Source organism: Paralichthys olivaceus, chromosome 1 (assembly GCF_024713975.1).
Source record: "Paralichthys olivaceus isolate ysfri-2021 chromosome 1, ASM2471397v2, whole genome shotgun sequence".
NCBI lineage: Eukaryota > Metazoa > Chordata > Actinopteri > Pleuronectiformes > Paralichthyidae > Paralichthys > Paralichthys olivaceus.
The window spans coordinates 30,442,925-30,464,760 of NC_091093.1; the positions used below are offsets into that span (position 1 = coordinate 30,442,925).

A 21,836-nucleotide genomic window follows, 5' to 3' on the forward strand; every position below is an offset into this window, starting at 1 on the left:
AAGGGCACTAGCTAATGTGCCTCAGTCGTCAGATAAGCTGGGTTGCTGTTGGCAACTCTGCAGGAAATGTCTTTCACTGCGTTCCTCTGTGTGATGAAAGTGATTGTTCTAAGGCTGCAACATCTGAAGGAACAAAACATTTGAACTGTGGAATATTCGGTCTCCTGATTGGTCAGGCAGAGTTCAGAGTATTCTCAGCAGTTGTGTCATGAAGACAACCGTTACTGACATCAAGTGTAGGCAACGCTTTGCATTCACTTGTTGTCGAGTTGTGACTGATTACAATAAGGACATTTCAGAGACGCAAACACAACAGTGAAGAGATTTAAAGCTAAAATGCATCAGTATAGAATTGTGTCTGTATTGTTCTGCTCGTGGAGGTGTCGTAGATCGCTGTACTATTTAAAGACCTGATGTCCTCTTACTGCTGCCAACACCTAGTGTGTGTGTGTGTGTGTGTGTGTGTGTGTGTGTGTGTGTGTGTGTGTGTGTGTGTGTGTGTGTGTGTGTGTGTGTGTGTGTGTGTGTGTGTGTGTGTGTGTGTGTGTGTGTGTTGCCAGCTGTTTGGTGAACTCAAAGAATCTGATAGAATCACATGGTTCTAAAAGAGAGAGAGGGAGAGAGACAGAGAAACAAAGAGAAAGGGAGAGAGCAGGGGGTGGAGCTGTCTGTGTCTGAGGGCGTTTATTTTGTTAAGAAGCTTCTGTGTGAACACATGCTGTGTGTTTTCTCTGGGCTGGAGATACACTCTACTGATCCTACTGACTGACCTCGGATCAGTTCGGTGTTTGTCACCATGCACAGTGCATCCTGGAGTTTGTCGCTGGTGCTGCCTCAGGGTTGGATTACTTTACCTTTGTGTTGAGAGGAGCAGAGAGGGAGTCGTACTGCACACGCACAGGGTGAGTCTACACTGTGAAAACACACTGAACTGTGAGTGTGGAACTAAGTTGAAAATGTTTCATCGTCCTAGTTGTGCAGAGATCTGTGGTTCAGTCTGAGGCTCGGGGACCTCACGGGTGTCTTTGCACATGTTTGATGTGTCCTGGAATTCCTGGAATGTCAGGGAAATGTGTGTGCGTGTGTTCTACCGACAGGTAGATGCTGTGATGTGTGTGAGGAAGTGAAGAGAACATTTGGTGCATATTTCAGATGGGTTTTTTTTTTAATTTCGCGATGTCATCGCAGTCTGTTTTCCTGTTGAACTGGAGCAGAAACAATTCGTTTTCTATTTCATGGCTAAAACTCAACAAGAACAAACCAGGACAGAAAGTGGAAACAGTGACGGTCACAGAGACACGAGGAGGACATGAACAACCCTGAGGTTTGACAAGAGAGGTAAAGTCTTCAAGAAGAAATATTAGTTTGTTTTTGACGTCTGATCAGTCTGATGTTAGAGCCAAGATGGAGGCAGATTGCACCCCTCGGTATCCCCCGTCCCCCCCTTTCAGAATAAGGTTCTGAGATCTCTGTTCATCTGATTGAAAAATAAACATCTGTTTCTGCAGCAGATTCAATCATCGTCAAAGCTCATTAAATCTAATGTTAGATACGGAAATGGACAGTCCCTTCATTTAGTCCGTATTTGTGCACGTGCTGAGAGTTTACGGATACGGACGAAACAGATCAGTATAGTTCAAGTGAGATTTAAATTTCAACAATGGTGGAACTTTTTTAGGAGAGACTTTGTGAGTTGATGAGAAACTACAGGCGTCTAAATAATGGTCCTTGGCACAAACAGGTCATTTACATGGCCGCTGTTGCTTTATCACAACCCTCCATCGTCTGCAACTCTGGACTCTGCGCTGCCCTCAAGTGGATGTCTTGCTTAACCATGTCAATGTCGAGGACACATGGGCGCACAGTGTGTGGGCAGTGACGGTTTCATAGATTCTCATGGATGTGTTTTGTTTTCATGTGTGAAGCATTTAGTCCAAACTTTCATGTTCTCCGATGTCTTCACCCGCTGCTTTGAGAGCATGTGATGTGATCGGCTGTCAAACACTGTCAGTGAATGTTAAATAAATCAGACGCAGCAGTGTTTAGAAAAAGAGTTCAGGAACAGAAGTCTGTGCTCAGTGATTTCTGATCTCAGCCATGCTTCACTGCTCTAACAGTCACAGAGCTGGACTTCAGATAACACTTAAGATAACACACACATACACACACACACACACACACACTCTGAGCTTTCTGACTGAGGCGTTTAAAAAATGTGAGCAGAGTATTACTTAGCCAGAGGCGGCATAGTTGATTCAGGTGGGGGCCTGCCCGTGTGTTAGTGTGTGAGAATGTGTAAGTGTGTTTATATTTATATAGTGTGTGTGTGGTGGGGGTGCACCTCAGACACAGGCTGGTTCCATTGGTTCCACCTCAGCGCTGACGACCAGACGAGACTCTTGAACCTTTGTTTCATCGATGTTGTGTAGAGTCGACAACACAACAATATTTACGCTGTAGAGAAGTGTGAGAGTTTAATCAGCGTGTGAGAACAATGTCGTGTTGCTCTGGTCCAGTGGTTAAACCCCCCTCGTGTTAGAGAAAGGTCTCCGGTGTCGTCTGGACCTGATGTGATGAATTTATCTTCGCTATGTGAAGGATCAAACTGACCTGAGGTCTGTGGGGCTGACCTCTGACCCCGTCTCCTAGGGAGGACGAGACTGTTGGTGTGGAAAGTGAGTGTGAAATTTCTGTTGGTGCGTCTCAACCCGGGGGCTGATATGAAGCCACTGAATCTGTAACTATTAAAGACAATAGATAAAGATGATCTGATCTCAGGTCAGTTAATCGTCTCATCAACGCTGCTCGTTAGGGTTCAGTTTAATTGTTAACGCGTTAACCTGTGGACTCGTTAACATGACCTGTGTGTGTGTGCTCAGTATATATTGTATTATCACACACACACTCTCACACACACACACTCAGGATATGAGTTCTTCCTGCATGATCAGTTCTACGTGTGATTAGAACCCCCCCCCCCCCCTCCCCCTATATCTGCAGTCTGACTCTGTAGCAGCACCATGGAGACAACACAAAACACAGACCATGTCCTGTCTGTCCTTGTCCTGGTGTGTGTCCCTGTTCTGGTTCATCTCTGTCTCTGTTCTTGTTTGTCTCTGTTTCTGTCCTGGTTAGTATCTGTCCCTGTCCTGGTTTATCTCTGTCCTGTACTGTCTCGGTGCTCAATGGACACTTTCACTGTGATGGTTATGAGCTTGAACTCTCGGTTGAATCAGTAGAAGACAACATGTTTCTGTAATTATGTAAAGAGTTGTGGAGTAATGACAGGTTCAGACCTGCTGTGATTCACAGTCTCCTCCGCTGCAGTGAAGAACAAGACGACCCCTCATTACGACGCCTTCGCTTGTTTACACTCAACCAAACACGGTCAACATATCGCTGTCCCACTGTGTGAGTTTAGACGGCGTGCAGGCGTTCTGTAATCAGAGGCGTGACGTGTAACACGACACTGTCTGCATCTGTTCCGACGTCGTCTTCCTCCTTCACACAGACGTTGATCAGGCTCTGAGACAATGTCCCCCAGATTAACTTGGCTTCATTTTATAAAGTAAAACCATCTCCGTCCACACTAACACATCTGAAAACATGTCACTTGACCAATCACCTGGAAACATGAAGCAGATTGTTTACTCTGCAGTCTGTTGCTTCTCACTGAGATCAGATCAAAGATAAACGACAGGCTGGAAAAGCTTCTGTTCAGGTGGAGGGAGAGGAAACAGAAACGTGGGAATCGAACCGGGCTCAGCACTCGGCTAAAGGCTTAACCCGTACAGACCAGCACTTCAGAGTCTGTTCCTCACCAACTCCACAGCTCTTACAAACAAGATGGCTGAGATCAGAGTGATCATTTCGATATATTACCTCATCGTCCTGCAAACAGCTGCGGGTTGTGGTTTGGTTTGACTCCAGATTATATAAGAACGTGTTGAATTCTTTGATCTTTGCTTCGGTTCATGCTCCCAGAATCTCTCTCTCTCTCAGTTTACAATCAGAGCAGAGAGAGACAGGTCTGAGGAGAGGACGTGAACTGTCCTTGTTCCATGTTATATCTTGTGTCACAGTGTTTTCTTTGTGTTTGTCCTGAACTCACTGCATGTCTTTTTTTTTCCCACTCCTTCCAAAACAACTGCACTTGCTGCCTGGAACGAGGTTTTTCACGACACGTGACAGTGGAAACACTTTTGTCCACAGAGGTGCCAACATCAACGAAAACGAAAAGTTCCTAGTATTTTAATTTAGAGTTCATTAATTTTTTTAAACTTTTTAAAAAAGTTTCATTTACTTTTAGTTGATGAATTGACAGAACGAGGGTTAATCTACTGTAACGCTCAACAGCCAGCAGAGGGAGACACAGAGCTGAGGGGGTAGGGTGGTGGGGCAACCGGTGGGAGGGGCTTAACATGTGAGAGGTTGAACTGTGAATGAAAGAAATTCAGACCTGACGGAGGAGAGAGACTTTCACACACACTCACAGAGAGAGAGAGAGAGAGAGAGAGGGAAAATGGACTCAAACTGGATTTTACAGCTGCTGACTACACACTGTACACAACATGGTAAGATCACACACACACACACACACTTAATACAACATGGTTAGATCACACACACTAAACACACACACACACACACACACTTAATACAACCTGGTAAGATCACACACACACACACACACACACACACACCTCTCTCTAACTCCAGGTTGTAGCACATGGTGTGTGTGTGTGTGTGTGTTTATGTTGTGGTGGGGGATGGGGACTGCAGGGGTGTAGGGTTTCCACCAGTGTGTGTATTCTTTAAACATTTGCTGTGTGTGGTTCGGTCTCAGTCAGTTGGCGGTCTGGTGTGATCGTTACCTTACAGGTGAGCTGAGTCTGAATTGGTTTTGTGTGTATGTGACGGTTGTATGATGTCATCAGTGTCTTGCTCAGCAGGAAGTCAAACAGTTCGCTTCATGTTGACGTAAAATGTTTACTGACAATAAGAAAACCAAACGTCTGTCACAGTGAGAAGCAGTGGAAACGCAGTCACTGTCTGTGGACTGCAGAGTTGTGTGGTTTGTCCCTCAGCTCCTCCTGTGGTCTCATTGTAAAACCATCTTCAGACACGACCTGTGGAGGATCTCTGGAGAATTCGCTCTCTGTCTGAATTTGTCTTTCACACATGTACAACACAGGAGGAGACTCTCTGCTCAGACACGTTCACAGCAGCAACAAATCCTCAGCAGGATTCTGATGAGTTGTGCAGCAGGCAGAGTCAGACTGTAACGTGTTCGTTCCACTGCAGAGATCACGTCGTTGTTCTTTACATCCACACTGCCGTCGGTTCTGGAAATCTTTGTGTCTCCTGTGTGTGGCTCTGCATTTTCATTCTGAGATATTTGTTTTGTTCTTGGGTTTTTTTGCGTCTGTTTCTCGTGTTCGAAGCATCGTCTGGTCCCCGCGACCCGCTCAGACTTGGCACTTGGGGACCAGGTGGAGAAACTCACTCGGACATTTGCGTTCGCACATACAGGAGGATCTCCAGAGTTCAGTGCATGTCTGTGTGTTTCCTGTGAGTGTTTCCTGTCGTCATGATCAGTTCATACTGTGTTTAGCAGAATCTCGTAAAGCGTTCATGTGTAAATGATGCGACACACGGACGTGGAGCTGCTGGATGGTTTTTACAATGAGCTTTACATCGTGGTGATCAACCACAGTTTAACAAATTTCAATTTCCATTTTACCAGATAATTATTTATGGATGTTGATGGTGACAGACACAACGACTGATAATCAATAGAAGAAGAACTGATGAAGTTTAAACCAGAGACATGATCATCATCATCATCATCATCATGTATGTGTCCTGGTGTTGATGGTCAGTGACAGAGACATCATGTTAATGATGTCGGCCACTGTTAAGCCCTTTTCAGATGTGACCTGAGAGTAAAATCTGGAGAATTGGTTACAGAGTTTGTCCAGAGTTTGCTTCTGCACAACACAGCGGGAGGTTCTCTGCACAGACTCGTTGACAACAGCAACAAATCCTCCTCATCATTCAGGTGAGAGGTGGAGCAGGTGACATACTAACTCTGCTGCAGAGATCACGTGATTGTCTTGTCAACACACAGGCCCCGGTGACGGCTCTACGTGTGTTACAGCTTCTTCACTGGGAGATATTTGTTTTCATTTTGTTTGTTTTTTTCATTTTGCGATGAATAAAACAGAACAGACAGGATATCTCTGACTCAACGTTTTTAGCAGCAGCTCTGTGAGAAGTGTCGTCTCTCTTCTGGAGGAACATGTGTTTGTCATGTTTACCTGGTTACCATGGAGACAGATGATATACAATCAGCTGCTGTGATATGAGCGTCATGTTTCAGTTTTGTAACTGTGAGTGAGCTTCAGGATGGTTTTACACCTGAGAGTCTGAGCCAAGCTTCATGGGTTTGTTCCATTTGTTCTGGTCGGACTAAACATTGGTCCAGAGGTCTGGATCGTGGTCTAAGGAACCTTTCACACCTGATGTTTTGGTTCAGGCTAAACTGAAAAGTTCGAATGTCCAAACCAAACAAGGTGCAAAAGAGTCTGTAGAGTATGTTTCTCATGGAGAGGCGAAGAAGAGGAGACATGTTCAGACTCTTCCTCAGAGACGTCTGAACTTGTCCAGGGGCTGCTGGGTAAAGTGGGGGAGTGGTGAAGAGGAATGTTCAGGTACTGGTCTCGTACTGCTGCAGCCTCTGATGAGTTTGTCTCCACATGAACTCAGAACCAGTGAACGCTAAGATCAATCTGTTTTATGAGACAGTGAATGTTTACACTGATTAAAGAATGGTAGTGAACTCAGCAGTGTTTTAAATGAGTGACGTGTTGTTGTGGACTGAATGTCTGAGGCTGTTGCAGGAGTGTCCATGTTGTGGACTGGCTCCGCTCTGTCTCACATTAACACACTGACCCACTCGGCTTCACATAAGGTCCTGATGGAAGCTGTTTTCACGCCGCCTCTCTGGTCAGATGTCAGAGGAAGTACTCACCCTGAAAGTCTTTTCTTCATTTGACAACAGACGTCTCTGGACTCGTCAGGGACAGGAAGTGTCCTTTGTCTCTGGTGTTGAGTTCTGTGTTGTTGGGATGAGACAGTCCTGAGGGGCAGGACGACACGGTCCTGGTGTTAATACAAAGAGACATCCAGAGAATTCATCTTTAACACGCCTTCATCTCAACCTGAAACCTGAAGCCTCGAAAAAAAAAACTCTCCCAAAAAAAACTGTCTGGGAAATCGACCCCCCCACACTTGAATATAACACCCGTTAAAAGAAGATTCCTCCCGCACCATTAAATTCTCTGACCTACTTCACAGAGAGCTGAAGAGTTTCAGGAGAAACACATGGAGAATTTAAATTTGCAATTGTTTACTCAACTGCATTTGTGCATCGTAGTTTATTTAAACATTATAAAGAAAAACACATTAAATGTTAAATCTGTCAACCATGTCCTGACCATAATCAATAAAACAGAAGAAGTTAAAATCAAAGATTCACAGACTGAAAACACAAGAATATCACATGTTATATTTCATATTTATCTATTTTTCAAGTGTTTCTTCTAAATTAAGAATGCATTTATATATTGTACATTCAGGGTCAGTGTGTTTGTGGGCGTGTTGTATGGATGGGGATTAAAACAGAGGCAGAGACAGAACTCTGGTGTGGACAGAGACCGTTGTTAGAACAGGTTGGATCGGTGCAGCTCTTCTTCCTGAAACAGGAACTGGTTTGTTATTGATGAGTTTTTAATACTTGTGTCGGATCAGTCTTTCTGTTTTTTGACCTGAAGTTAAACATGGAGATGATTCATCTCTTTAATATGAGGTCACTCTATCATTAAAGAGTCTTTATGTTGATGTAGTCTCAGATCAGGAACAAGGATTCACATCAGTTGTCCTGAAGTTGTTCTTTGTTTAGTTTTCTGTGAACACTGAGCAGCTTTCAACGTATCTGCTGCGACTAACGCTCAAATCTAATCGGCTCTCTCTCTCAAACTGAGTCAAGGTCATTGCTCTGCACCCGCCTCATAACAGCTGCCAAGGTTTGGACGTCTTTGTCTTCTCCTCATGGTGAGAGGACGAACCCCCCCCCCCCCCCCCCCCCCCCCCCCCCCCCCCCCCCCCCCCCCATCACATGAAGGTGTGATCTCCTGTGGAAACACAAAGAGGACGGCAGATCGAGTGCATGTTGTAAAGAATGATTGGTTTGAGCAGAGGACGATAATGAGCTGGTGTCTGCAGTCAAGCTGATTACAAACCTGCACTTAAGTCCGGGCATGTTCCTGAGATGTTCTGGAGGGACTGAATGTGATAACACAAATGTCTGCGTCAGTAGCTCTGGACGTCTTCTAGAACTTTTCCTGCAGCCCCTGGTGAAATGTCTTGATAATGTCCACGAGAGAATACAGCAGGAAAATGTCCTGAAAATTTGGAGTGGACGTGTTGATGAGGTTTCTGACACATGCAGACGAGAAACTGGAGGAACACAAATATCTCAGGAGCTGTACACGTTGAAGACAAGTCAACTTGGAAAGACGAGGAGATTCCAGATGTTTTGGTTATAAGGACCGACGCCGGTGTGTATAGAAAATCTCCAGACACAATTTTCTGGACAATTTCCTGAGTTAATTTCTGAAACCGTCTACTCAGCTAACCCCTGAGTAGACGGTGCTTGGATCTCAAGACACGTCAAGGACACAGTTGCTGTCAGGATGAATCCAGATGTTTTCAGCAGCTCTCACTCTTTAGGAACTGTAATGATACTGAAACACACTGTGCCCGAGGCCTGCGTTTGACTTCCCCTGCTCCTTAATGCTCTCAGCTTCGGGTGAGGTGTGAATGAGTGGATGTGTTCTGACAGCGTCGGTATGTGTAACATTCCGGTGTCTTTCTAACTGTTATCTGAATCATCAGTGCCTGGTACCACGTCTGTTCTCCTCCTCCACACTCAGATCACTCCTCTTCTCTGATTTCATTCATGACAAAGATAAAGATCAGACACATGAGAATGATCTGAGAGGAGAACGTCTCTCTGTCCTCAGACAAGCTGCAGCAGGTCACAGCAAACACAAACAAAGACCCGGATCTGAGTCTAGATTTATAGTAGTTTGGATCAGTGGGAGACCTGGACCTGGATCAGCTCATATAACGAACACGGGTCGTCAGTGTTTTTAAACAGGCAAGCGTCATCTGTGGATTCCTCAGCAGATCAGACACCACGTTTCATCACAGGTCATGTGAACACCAGTGTCAAACTCTGCAGCTGTTTTTTTAATTTCCTCTCTTCCGTGAAATATGATCTTCAGCACTGAGGCGTCTCACAGACTGTTAATTACGTGTTAACGCAGCTCTTCACATCGTCACCGTCGGTGTTGAATAAAGCTACTGTCATTTGGAAAGTCACACAGAGTTTGACTTCCTCAACAGCATCACCTTTAAAACCTTCCTGTCTTAAACGTTTCTCTTTGGAGGACAGCTGGTCTCTTCTGTCACTGTCTTCACTGCTGGGGGGAGAAGGGGTGTCAAAGGTCAAGTCTCCCTTGGGTCCCTGGTCTTTAGGGCCCCTCCCTCTCCACGCCGTGTCCCAGTGGTTGGTTACTAAAAAGGTCACAACCTGTGCTTTCAGAAACCATGAGCCATCTTTAAAGAACCAGAGTTAAAGAGCTGGTTAATCACATCTCAGCGTCTGACGTCTGACAGGGATGAGGCCGGATGGTCACGTGACGTGTGGTCACATCTGGAAAAACGTATGATGATGTTAAACTGTGTTCCGTCAGATTCGTCAGGCTCTGACAGTGACCCTGGTATTTGTTAGCCTCACCCGCCTCACCCGCCTCACCCTCCTCATCCAGCAGGACTGGTTCCTCCATCAGAGGTTGAATGAGTCATGATCCTCTGGGGACAGAGAGGCCGCCACTCACTGTTCATTATCCCTGCATGTCCGGGGGGGGGGGGGGGGGTAGTTTATGTTAAAAGCTCCATCTGGATGATTAAACACCAGCTTTTTATCTGTCACCCTCTGTGACCTCAGGACATCACACATGAATGTAAATAACACAACACACTGTTACTCTATGTGACCCCAGAAACTTCATGTCTGGATCAGAACCATGATTCAAACCACAGCTACATCCACGCTGACGTATTTTAGCTTCAGAATAATGATTCAAAACCAAATCAACATCCGTGCAGACAAGTGTCAGAATCAGAAATCTCTCAGTCAGCAAGTTGCACGGTGAATCATGTCATGTGATACAAACAGGAAGAAGATTGTCCACTCTGAAGTTTGTGCTAAGTTACAGAAAATGCTACGAAGAAGGAACAGTGATGGTGAAAAGTAAGAGCACATCGAGGTGGAACTGTCAGTGACAGTGACAGTTCACCGCCGGAAGTCGAGTCATGTGAAATAAAGATGATCCGCTGTAGACAGTGTGTCCTCATCAGTGTTGTTTCATAATGGAATCATATTAATTAGAGACAGTTTAACCTCTGTGTCATTAAGACATGTAGATCAGGTTTGTCCAGTCTCTGTTGTTATTGAGCGAATGTGACTTTGTGCATTATTGTTCTGTTTTTCTGCAGCGATACACTGCCGGAGCCTTTTCACTGCAGCAGGGGCCCGGTCACTGTTGCAGGGGCCCGGTCACTGTTGCAGGGGCCCGGTCAGTGCAAACCATCAGAGAACTGTGATCCTGTAAGTCACAGTGATTTGAGATCAGTTTAAACCCAGTGTGATGAAACCAATGTAACATTTTAAGTTTCAGACGTTTTCTTTGAACTTAAACTAATTCATCTTTTCAGAGGAAAGATTTTTGAACCTCTGACCTTTAACATTGTGATAATTTGCTGCTTTCACCGTTGATGATCTCTGATCTTTTAGATTTTGGTCGTCTGGTGTGAACCTGAGTTGAACGTGTGACACAGAGAAACTACATGAGAGAAAAACAGTGTTTTTTCACTGGAGTCTGGTGTGTTGAGGATAATCAGGTTATTCAGCTGAGACTCAGAGTGGGTGGCCCCGCTCCCTCTCCCATGGGAACCTCGCTCAGCCTGCTTTCATGTGCCTCCTCACCCCTCCCTCACCCCCTCAGTGGACTGAGCTGCAGTATTATTACTGTAATCCTCACATTTACATTCAATCAAATTTTATTTGAATAGCCCATATTCACAAATCACAATTTGCCTCACAGGGCGTAACAAGGTGCGACGTCCTCTGTTGTTTTCGTCAATAAGAGTAAGGTGGATTTAATGTTGTGGAGATTTTAGAGTCAACAACAGTTTGAGCTCATGTGAGACGTGTGTGTTTGTGCGTGTCCGTGTGTGTGTGTTTCTGTGTGTGTTTGTGTTATTGATGAAGATTTGATTAAAGCTACTTTCAGACGTGAAATGAAATCCAGACACTTTCCTGAAACTATGCCGAGGGGCTGTATGTGAGAACCCAAACGTCCAAGTCATTGTGTCATTCAGCAGGACAGAAATCCCCCCTGGGTCATCTGATATCGTGCTGCTAATATTGGCCTCAGGACTACATTTGGCTGCCAGTTGTTGTGTTGAGTCACATCCAGAATATTCATCTGAACACAGACTGAGCACGAAGCCTGGTTCATCCTGTCTGATAGCTGTCCCCTGACACAGTGCTGCTCTGCTTATCAAACAGCTCCAGCACAAATAATCATCGTAGCATAGAGTGTAGGAAGCATACAGCGTCTCATCGTTAGCTTCTGCTGAGCGTCACTGCCACTGGTTAGGCCTAAATTCATCCGTCTGTCAGTTTGTGTGTCTGCTGTCCGTACCTGTCAAAGATAGTTTTTAAGAGAAGAATCTTCTCTCTCTAATAGAACTGTACGACCACGCGTGTACCTACAGATCCAACAAATCCAACAGAGTGAGACATCGTAGAGTCTCCACACTGAAATTGGATTCGCTGATGGTCTTTATATACAGTCAATGATCATCTTTATATACAGGTAAAAGTGACCCCTTAAACAGGAGTCAAACTGGTTCATGTGTCCACAGTCGGAGGGGAAAACAGTCTGAAGTCAGCATTTAAATCTGTGACACTCACACAGTCTGGAGACAGATATTTTTACCTGACCAGTCTCCAGTGGATCCAGTTACAGCCCTGATCTCCTGACGGGGCCTCCCAGCCACGCCTCCAGGGCCTGGTGGGTGCGCTCTTGGCGGGCCGCCTGAAGTGTTGAACTTTTTTCTGACTGAACAAACACGTGTTGATAAGAAACATGTGAACAGTGTCACGGAGTGTGGAGGTAAAAACTGATCTGTCGTCAGTGTCACTTCAAACTCTGGACACAGACTGACCCTGGTCGTCCCCAGGTCACGTCTCCTCACCTGGACTCGTCCCTCAGGACCAGTCTCTATGTCTCTTTGTCTGCGAGGAATGTGATGCAGAGGTGTGGTGTTTCCATAGCAACAGCAGGACACACACACACACACACACACACATGCAACACACTCTCTCTCTCTCTCATTACTAAACAAACTGCAGGAACCTTCCCTCACACATGTACTCAGATCAGCGTTAACAGTTGTTATTGTCCCTGGGAACCAGAACTGAAGCCACCAGGCTCAATAAAGAGCTACTGTCTGTGAGGGTGAACGTCTAACTTGCTGTAAACAGTGTGCAGGGACCTGTCGGGTCTGACCGAGGTGTTGCTTCATCCTCTTCCTCTCAGGACTCTGAGTCTTTGGACCGCTGCATCCAGACGTCTCTGTCCGACCTCTACCCCCCCTTCCAGGCCACGTCCTCCACCATCCTCTGTCAGGTCCTCAGTGTGGTGGAGAGCAGCTACAGTGGAGACGGCCTCCGCTACCTGCTCCACTTCCTCCTGCCGGCCAAGAAGTTCCTGCAGACACTCCAGCAACATGCCTGTGTGAGTATTACACAAGTTTCAAACTAAATAATTTTTAAAGATTATGAACTAGGTCTTAATTATGTAACGTTACTTCCATCGTGCTTTAAAGTAGTTTTTTTTTGTTTTGGCAGCACACAGTTATTATAATGCTGTAATAAAACTACAAACAATACTTCTGTTTAGAATATTTTCGTGTTCATATTGAATCAGTAGGTCGTAGTTAATAGATGCTCTTTGTGGAGCTGTGAGTCAGAACTTCACTCTGTGATCAACTGACTCTCACTCATGACTCAAACAGACCCCCCCCCCCTTGGGGCGTGTCTCTTCTTGTCAGTTGAACACCAAACGTGATTGGCTGATGTGTCATGCTCGGCTAAGGTGACTCGTGGGAATGTCACTCACCTGCCTTTACTCACTGTTTCAAAGTGAGTAAAGAGCTGATCAGGTTGAATTCTTCATCAGTCGTCTGGTGTTTGTTCAGAGGATCCAGTGAAATAAAAGAATCAGGAGGAGTCGACTTCACTGGAACAATAAGATGCTTTTTTTAGACTCAACAGGTTTGACTCTGAGGAGATGAACATTTAAATCTTAACTGCAGCGATGATCTGTTTAAACTTAAAGTCACAGATTCTGTTCAACACGAGACAGAGTCTGATTCACTGAGTCGTGATCAAACGGCTGCAGAATAAGTTTCACTAACTAGATGTTTAACTGGAGTTGCAATGAAAATATGTTTCATCAAAAACAATAATCTACATTTCTCCTCTTCCTCCTTTCCACTCCTCCTTCCCTCCTCTCCTCATCCTCTCCTTCTCAGTGTCAGTACAGTGGAGTCTTGTTTCGTCATGAAGGCTGGCCTCTGTGTGTCCATGAGAAGGTAGTCGTTCAGCTCTGTCCTCTGGACCAGCATCTCCTGCGTCCAGGAGACTTCTATCTGCTGGTATCTCCTGCGGCTGCTCCTCCTCTTCGAGCACACAGCGCCTCCTGCAGGAGCAGCGTCGCCTCCTCCCCCAGCCTGCTTTTGTGCAGTGTGTCGGCGGGCGGTCGTCATGTGGAGCGACAGGAAGTGTCGGAGTTAGCCCTGCGGTCACTCTTCAGCATGGCCTGGCTGGACTCGGTCAACAGGGAGAGGGAGCCGCGAGGAGCGTCCAGGCTGGAGCGCTGCGTCCTCTCTGCCAATGGAGATGTCTTCAGGGTTCCCTGGGAGGACCTCGTCTACCCACAATTCCTCAGCCGGGCGCGAACCACCCGGGTGGAGGACCAAGAGTCTTCCATGAAGGAAGAGTTAGTTTCTCGAGATATTAACTCCTTGACCCAGGAAGATTTAAAGCTCCTCCCATCTCAAACAAACCAATCAGCTGCAAGCAGCGAGGCAGAGGACTCGGAGGGCGAGTACGTGGAGCTGACGGAGCTGACGCTGCCTCGCTTCTCGCCACAGAAAGGTTCTTTAACCCAGTCCATCAGCCTGCAGCTTCAAGCAAGGACCAGCTCGCACAGCTCAACACACACACCTCACAACAAACAGATTCCTCACAACACGCACACGCCTCACAGCACGCACACGCCTCACAACACGCACACTGCTCACAACACACACACGCCTCACAACACGCACGCGCCTCACAACACACACACGCCTCAAAACACACACACACATTCTGCTGTGAGCATGAACACCTCAACGCACACACCTCACAACAAACTAACACCTCTCCACACACACTCCTCCTGGTCCAGTGTGCAGGTCAGTTCTCACACTGGACTTTGCACCAAACTCATCGAGGAAAACTTCAAGCACGACACATGCAGACCTGTTGTCCTCACCCCCATCTCCCCCTCCAACCTCACCCCCACGTCCTCTGCTCCTCCTGAGGTCCTGGAAACTGCCATCGTTCAGTCAGAGCAGGAGGCCTCTAAGGAGCAAACACAAGGTAGTGATTCAGTCTGCACGCTAAACACTGAACCTCAAAACAGCCATGGACAGAGAGAGGAGGAGGAGGAGGAGGAGGAGTTGAAACAGGGGGAGCAAAGGAAAGAGGGAGAGATGGAGGAAAAGAGGGAAGAGGGAGAGTTGATGAAGAGTCAGGAAAGGAAGCATGAAACGTTAGTGTCAGTGGATGAGGCTGTAGAGAAGGAAGAGGAGGAGGAGATGCGTACTGCTGAGGAGGAGGAAGATGAAAGTGAAGAGATGGAGGGAGATGGAGAGGAGGAGTTTGATGAGGAGGAAGCAGAGGAGCTGGAGCTCGAGGAAGAAGTTCAGGTTATAATTGTGCAGCAAAGTCAAGAAAGAAGGGAGGAGGAGGAAGCGATGAGAGAAGAGGAGAGAGGAAAAGATGAAGAAGAGAGAGGTCGACAAACGCACATCGATAAAGAAGCCTGCTCACGTATGAACGCACACGCTCAAGACTCTTATTCTGAAAATTACACACTACACACACAATCTAAGGACTCTTATTGTGAAAATGTTTCACTACAAACACACCCTGAGGACTTTTGCTCTGAAAATAACAAACTACACACACACTCCAAAGACTCTTATTCTGAAAGCATACATGACACACCCTCTGAAGAGTCCAACGCACCACAGACACTTTCCAAGGACTCTTATTCTGAAAACACCTCACTAAAAACACACTCCAAGGACTCTTATTCTGAAAGCATACATGACACACAATCTGAAGAGTCCAATGCACCACAGACACTTTCCAAGGACTCTTATTCTGAAAACACCTCACTAAAAACACACTCCAAGGACTCTTATTCTGAAAGCATACATGACACACCCTCTGAAGAGTCCAACGCACCACAGACACTGTCCAAGGACTCTTATTCTGAAAAGATACATGAAACACCCTCTGAAGAGCCCAACGCACCACAGACACTGTCCAAGGACTCTTATTCTGAAAAGATACATGACACACCCTCTGAAGAGTCCAACGCACCACAGACACTGTCCAAGGACTCTTATTGTGAAAACATACATGACACACCCTCTGAAGAGTCCAGCTCCCCACAGACACTGTCCAAAGACTCTTATTCTGAAAACCCTTCACCACAGACACTGTCCAAGGACTCTTATTCTGAAAAGATACATGACACACAATCTGAAGAGTCCAATGCACCACAGACACTGTCCAAGGACTCTTATTCTGAAAACACCTCACTAAAAACACACTCCAAGGACTCTTATTCTGAAAGCATACATGACACACCCTCTGAAGAGTCCAACGCACCACAGACACTGTCCAAGGACTCTTATTCTGAAAAGATACATGACACACCCTCTGAAGAGTCCAATGCACCACAGACACTGTCCAAGGACTCTTATTCTGAAAAGATACATGACACACCCTCTGAAGAGGCCAACGCACCACAGACACTGTCCAAGGACTCTTATTGTGAAAACATACATGACACACCCTCTGAAGAGTCCAACGCACCACAGACACTGTCCAAAGACTCTTATTCTGAAAACCCTTCACCACAGACACTGTCCAAGGACTCTTATTCTGAAAAAATAAATGACACACCCTCTGAAGAGTCCAGCTCCCCACAGACACTGTCCAAAGACTCTTATTCTGGAAACCCTTCACTACAAACACATACACAGGACTCTTATTCTGAAAACTCTTCAGAACAACCACTCTTCAAGGACTCTTATTCTGAAAACTCTTCAGAACAACCACTCTCCAAGGACTCTTATTCTGAAAGCCCTACACTACAAAATCAGTCTGTGGACTCTTATTCTGAAAACCCACTACAAACACTCCCTGTGGAGTCTTATTCTGAAAATTCTTCAGGACAACCACTCTCCAAGGACTCTTATTCTGAAAATGCTTCACTACAAAATCAGTCTGTGGACTCTTATTCTGAAAACCCACTACAAACACTCCCTGTGGACTCTTATTCTGAAAACTCTTCAGGTCAACCACTCTCCAAGGACTCTTATTCTGAAAACCCACTACAGACACACTCTGAGAACTCTTATTCTGAAAACCCACTACAAACACACTCTGAGGACTCTTATTCTGAAAACACTTTACTACAAGCACAGTCTAAGGATTCACATTCTGAAAACATTGAACCGTCAATACACTTTGTGGAGTCTGAAGACTCCATCACTCCAGCGATGGTTCCAGACTCACTGAGGATTGAACCTAAGTCTGAACATGGAGAGAAGGAGGAAGAGCAGCAGCAGGAAGAGGAGGAGGAAGAGGAGGAGCGCTGCAGTGAGGAGGTTGGTGGAGGAAGAACTGCAGATCTTCAGACTGAAGGTATAAACTTGTTTTTCCTCCTCACTGTCATTCTCAAAATCATCCCCATCATCTTTCTGTTCTCATTTATCTTCTCCTCCTCCTCCTCCTCCTCCTCTTATTGGCTGAAAAACTCCTCCTCCTTTTCTCGTCCCTCCTTCTCCACCAGTTCATTTCTCACTCACCTGTCTGAACCATAAACTGTGAATAAAGATGGACTTTTTATCTCCACTTCCTCAAATAATTCAAAATATCACTGATACGAAAGCTGCCACCTTGTGGGGACGATGCTGTCGCAGATGAAGGAATGGAGCTGCCCATCTGCTAACATGGAGGAGGTGGGGTTTATGACCTAGTGCAGCCATCCACCAGGGGGCGATCCAGATGATTTAGCTTGTCGTCCTATCCATCTTTATTTACGGCTTATGATTCTGACACTTTTCTCACGTGCCCGTGTGGATGATCAATACATTAAGACACTGTGTGTGTGTGTGTGTCCGTCTTCTCTCCACAGGTCTCAGCACTGAGTTGTCTTCTGTCCATTCAGCATATTCCAGTCCAACAGAACCACAACAACCAGCTGTCTGTTCACAGCGGACTGGTCCAACTGTGGACACTGTCCCAGGAATGTCCATCCTATCCTGTCCATCGTCTCGGTCCAGCTTCTACAGCGTGCTGCTGAGCTCTGGAGCTCTGTGTCTGCCTGGTGAGACACTGACCTCATTTAGAAACCATCTCAACCGGTTTGATACCAGAGTTAATGTTAGTGAAGCAGATTAGAACAATCCGACTGTTTCAGTGTTTTATAAAGAAGAGTGTTTGTGGACTGAAGCTGCAGCTGATACCTAAACATGAACCTCACAAGACACTCTAACATGAAGTACCATGACTCATTATAACGTGATCAGTAAACACAGCGTCACTGATGAATCATCATGATGATGATGATGTGTCCTCTTCGTCTCCTGCAGGAACCAGAGACAGAAGTGGACGAGCTCTTCTCACCGTCTCAACCAGCAGCTCCATGTGGTCGAACCCTGATTGTGAGCGCGCGGACCTGCTCCGCCTCCTTCTCTATTACACCTCCACCCTCAGGTAGTGACCGCACATAGTTCTCAGCTCGACCTCAGGTCTCTGTACTGTTGTGTCCCTCTGATGTCATTTCCTGTGCCCGAGCAGGAAGGAGGTGCGAGCGTTGGGTCTGACGGTGCTCGTGGACGCCCGCAGAGCAGCTCCTGTCCCCGCCCTCTTCTCTGCCCTCAGGTCCCTGCAGGTGAGTCTCCTGTGGTCGTGTTTACCTGTTGTTATTTAGTTTGACTGAACTCAACAAAAAAACTGACATTTCAACAAATGTGTGTGTGCAGGAGAGCACACCGGGCTCCATCCACAGCGTGTTACTGCTGGTCAGCAGAGACTCCTCCTTGGTGCGTCTGGACAGATCCGTGATCACACAGGTGACTTTGACACATGAGCTCGGTCACACAGTTGATCAGACTGATCCTCGTTCACTTTGGTTTGTTCTTTAACGAGACATCAGGCTTATGTTTGTGGACGGAAGTGGGTGAAGGATTATTTTGAATAGACAGATCGCTAGTGGCAGAAAGTGATGTTGCTGTGTTATGTTTGCACTGAAATCAGGTTTGTCGTTTACATGATGTTTCACAAACCAGGTGGAGGTGTTGCATTCTCTGAAGTCTGTTCAGAAACACGTGGACCTCCAGCAGCTTCCTGCAGAGTTCGGAGGCTCCTTCAGCTTCAGTCAGAGCAGCTGGCTCTGCTTCAGATCGGTCAGTACACGTGTCAACACGTCAGGTCATCAGCTCTTTAGGCGACGGGCACCGAGTGAAGAGAAGGCAGCGCTCATCTCTTGTTTTATATGGAAGTGTTGTGTTTCTACACTTCACCTCCACAGACTGTCAATTGATCAGTTACTGTTTTAAAAATTAATTAATTCAGTTAAATATTCAGCTTCATGATTTTTAATGACCAAACAATGAAAATGATCAGTGAATTGATCAGAAATTTCAAAAAGTTTATTTGTGTGTCATCGCTCATTAGTGAAAAGGTTTTTCTCTTTTTATTTCCTGTTTTCATCAGAGAGTGGAGCAGCTGACCAATCAGTGTGAGGACGTCATCAAGCTGCTGCAGAAAACCATCAATATCCTGCAGAACACACCTCTACCTGCTGCTGCTCAGGTAACACACACACACACACACACACCAGTGATGTTATGACCTCATCAAATGTAAAACTCATCTGGTTACCACAGTAACTCAAACCAGCAGTGTGTTGTATGTGTCCTCTGTAAACTGACTAAATGTCCTCTCTCTTTTCCCAGGATGCCGAGTTGCTGCTGTCCCGCTACAAAGCGGTGATACGTAGTGTCCTTGAAGATGGTCGATTGGTCCGGTTACAGCAGGAGGGCGGGGCCTCTCTGTCGCGGCTCCGCAGAGAGGAGAGCGTTATCAGCGCGACAGATGATTACAGGGCGGAGCTGGAGACCGTGTCATCTCTGTACGATCAGGTGGACGAGCTGCTTCACCGCCTCGTCACGCTGTCCAACTCCAGGACGCAGCAGCTGAGCTTCATCCTGGACTTCAGGAGTCTGGAGCAGGGCTTCACCGAGGTCCGTGTGAGCTCAGTTCTCAACCTCCACTCACACACTCATCACGTTAATGGGATTAATGGGATCAGGACTTTGGATCTGTAAACATCACAAATATGAAAGTTGTAATCGGTGAACACAAAGATTGTCTCCCGGTGAGATGCCTCACTCTGTCTTTATTTATTAAGGCCCATATATGTATTCTGAGTCTTCATCAGTCTGTCCAGCAGAGGGAGCTGATTTCAGGACTCAATTTCAGTACCTGTGAGAACGTGTCACAGTCCGTTATGATCCGTGTCAGTCACTTCACAGTTAGAGGTCAAGAGGGGAATGACTGACACGTTTACCTGTGTGATGCGTTCAGGTGAGCTCCTGGCTGCAGGACGAAGGAGAACCTTGTCTGAAGAATCTGAATGAACCTGAAGATTCTCTCGAGCTGCTCAAGAAGAAACAGACGGACTTCAAGAACCTCTACACAACAGCTCATGTACGACACACACACTTTATCTGTTGTTGTCCGTGAAGAACCGTCTTGTGCGCTGACCTCGTTCTCTCTCTGCAGGGTTTCTGTAAACGGGGCGAGGCGTTGTTGAGTCGTCTGGATCACTGGGGCAACATGTCGTCAGTGGACCTCCACATTTACGAGGTCAAAATTCACTCCTTCTGGGCTCAGCTTCAGGATTTCTCTCAGCGGATCAACGCCACTGAACAGAACATCGAGCGGACCGTCCGACTCTTCAGCTTCTTAGACCAGGTACGGCTGATAATGTCCCACTGCAGAGCGACCTCGTCAGTGTCTGCAGCAGGAAGTAAACACTGCAGGACACCAGCTGACTTTCTCGTAGTGTAATACAGTTTAGTAACCAACAGTAAAATACATCACATAGCATAAAACAAGAGGAGGAAATAAATCATCATCGAAAACGAAGCAATAAAGAGACAAGAATGATCAAAGATAGAAACAAAGAAGGAGAAGAAAATGTTCGAGGACAAAGAGGAGCTGTGGTGTTTGTGTAGCGAGTGAGAACACTTGGGTCAGGGCAGAATTATTGATTTATTTCTTTTCTTTTGTCCTTTCTCTTCCTCACTCCTCTTCAGCTAACTTCACAATACTTGAACCCATCAAGAATAAAAACTCTTTAGTGTTGTTTAAAAACAAGGTTTTGTGAAGAGCTGGAAGATTTGTCAACGTTTACAAAATAAAAAAAACTTTTCGTTGCTGAAACATTTGTATTTAATTATAAATACAAATGTTCTTGTTCACTGTTGGTTAGCATTCACTGGCCTATTAACTGTATGGTGCTAACCGTCACCTACTGTGCCTGTTGAGGTGAAATTGCATTTTCTGGTTTTACAGAGAGAGAAACACAAATGTTATTCAATATTGATACTGAATTCCAGGTTCTGGTACCAGACTCTTAACAGTAACCAACCCCAGCGTCCATTTGACCTGTGAACCACAACAAAACATGGGACTGATTTAAACAGATGTAGTGTTGTTCTGTGTCACCTGAGCTGAGTGAATACATGTTTTAAGATGCAATAGTTTTGTGAATCAGAGCAGCTGTCTCCCCCCCCCCCCCCCATATCGTCCTCCTACAGTGAAGCTGACAGCGTGTATTCAGGCCAGAGGGGGGGGGGGGGGGGGGGGGGGGGGGTGTCAATATTGTTTTGTATTCTAGACTCCGGCTCGTGTGTGTGTGTGTGTGTGTGTGTGTGTGTGTCAGGTCAATATCAGTCGACAGTGTATCAGAGTGGAAACTTCATAATAAACTACAGTCACTTCACTGCACAGGTCAACACACACAGACATATACAAATATATAAGCAGATAAGTTTATACACACACACACACACACACACAAACACACAGTGTGAGACAATGTCCGCTGAAAACCTTGTGTCTCCACATCTTGGATTTATTTTTCAGGACAACTGAAGCTTCTCCAAACATGACACATGCATGTGAATGAATGTTTACAGAGTGTGTGTGTGTGTGTGTGTGTGTGTGTGTGTGTGTGTGTGTGTGTGTGTGTGTGTGTGCGTGTGCGTGTGTGTGC

At 46.0% G+C, this 21,836-nt stretch overlaps 1 protein-coding gene across 1 annotated transcript in view; it reads left to right on the forward strand.

Annotated features, from left to right (window-relative positions):
• The window catches only part of plekhg4 (pleckstrin homology domain containing, family G (with RhoGef domain) member 4), a 36,447-nt gene that overhangs the window by 7,059 nt on the left and 7,552 nt on the right, over positions 1-21,836 (forward strand). The window contains exons 4-14 of the mRNA XM_069527275.1: positions 12,738-12,935; positions 13,735-17,191; positions 17,685-17,876; positions 18,142-18,265; positions 18,350-18,443; positions 18,535-18,624; positions 18,841-18,957; positions 19,268-19,366; positions 19,510-19,797; positions 20,141-20,263; positions 20,339-20,530. Of these exons, the coding sequence (XP_069383376.1) occupies positions 12,738-12,935; positions 13,735-17,191; positions 17,685-17,876; positions 18,142-18,265; positions 18,350-18,443; positions 18,535-18,624; positions 18,841-18,957; positions 19,268-19,366; positions 19,510-19,797; positions 20,141-20,263; positions 20,339-20,530 (4,974 nt within the window). The remainder of the gene's footprint in view (positions 1-12,737; positions 12,936-13,734; positions 17,192-17,684; positions 17,877-18,141; positions 18,266-18,349; positions 18,444-18,534; positions 18,625-18,840; positions 18,958-19,267; positions 19,367-19,509; positions 19,798-20,140; positions 20,264-20,338; positions 20,531-21,836) is intronic.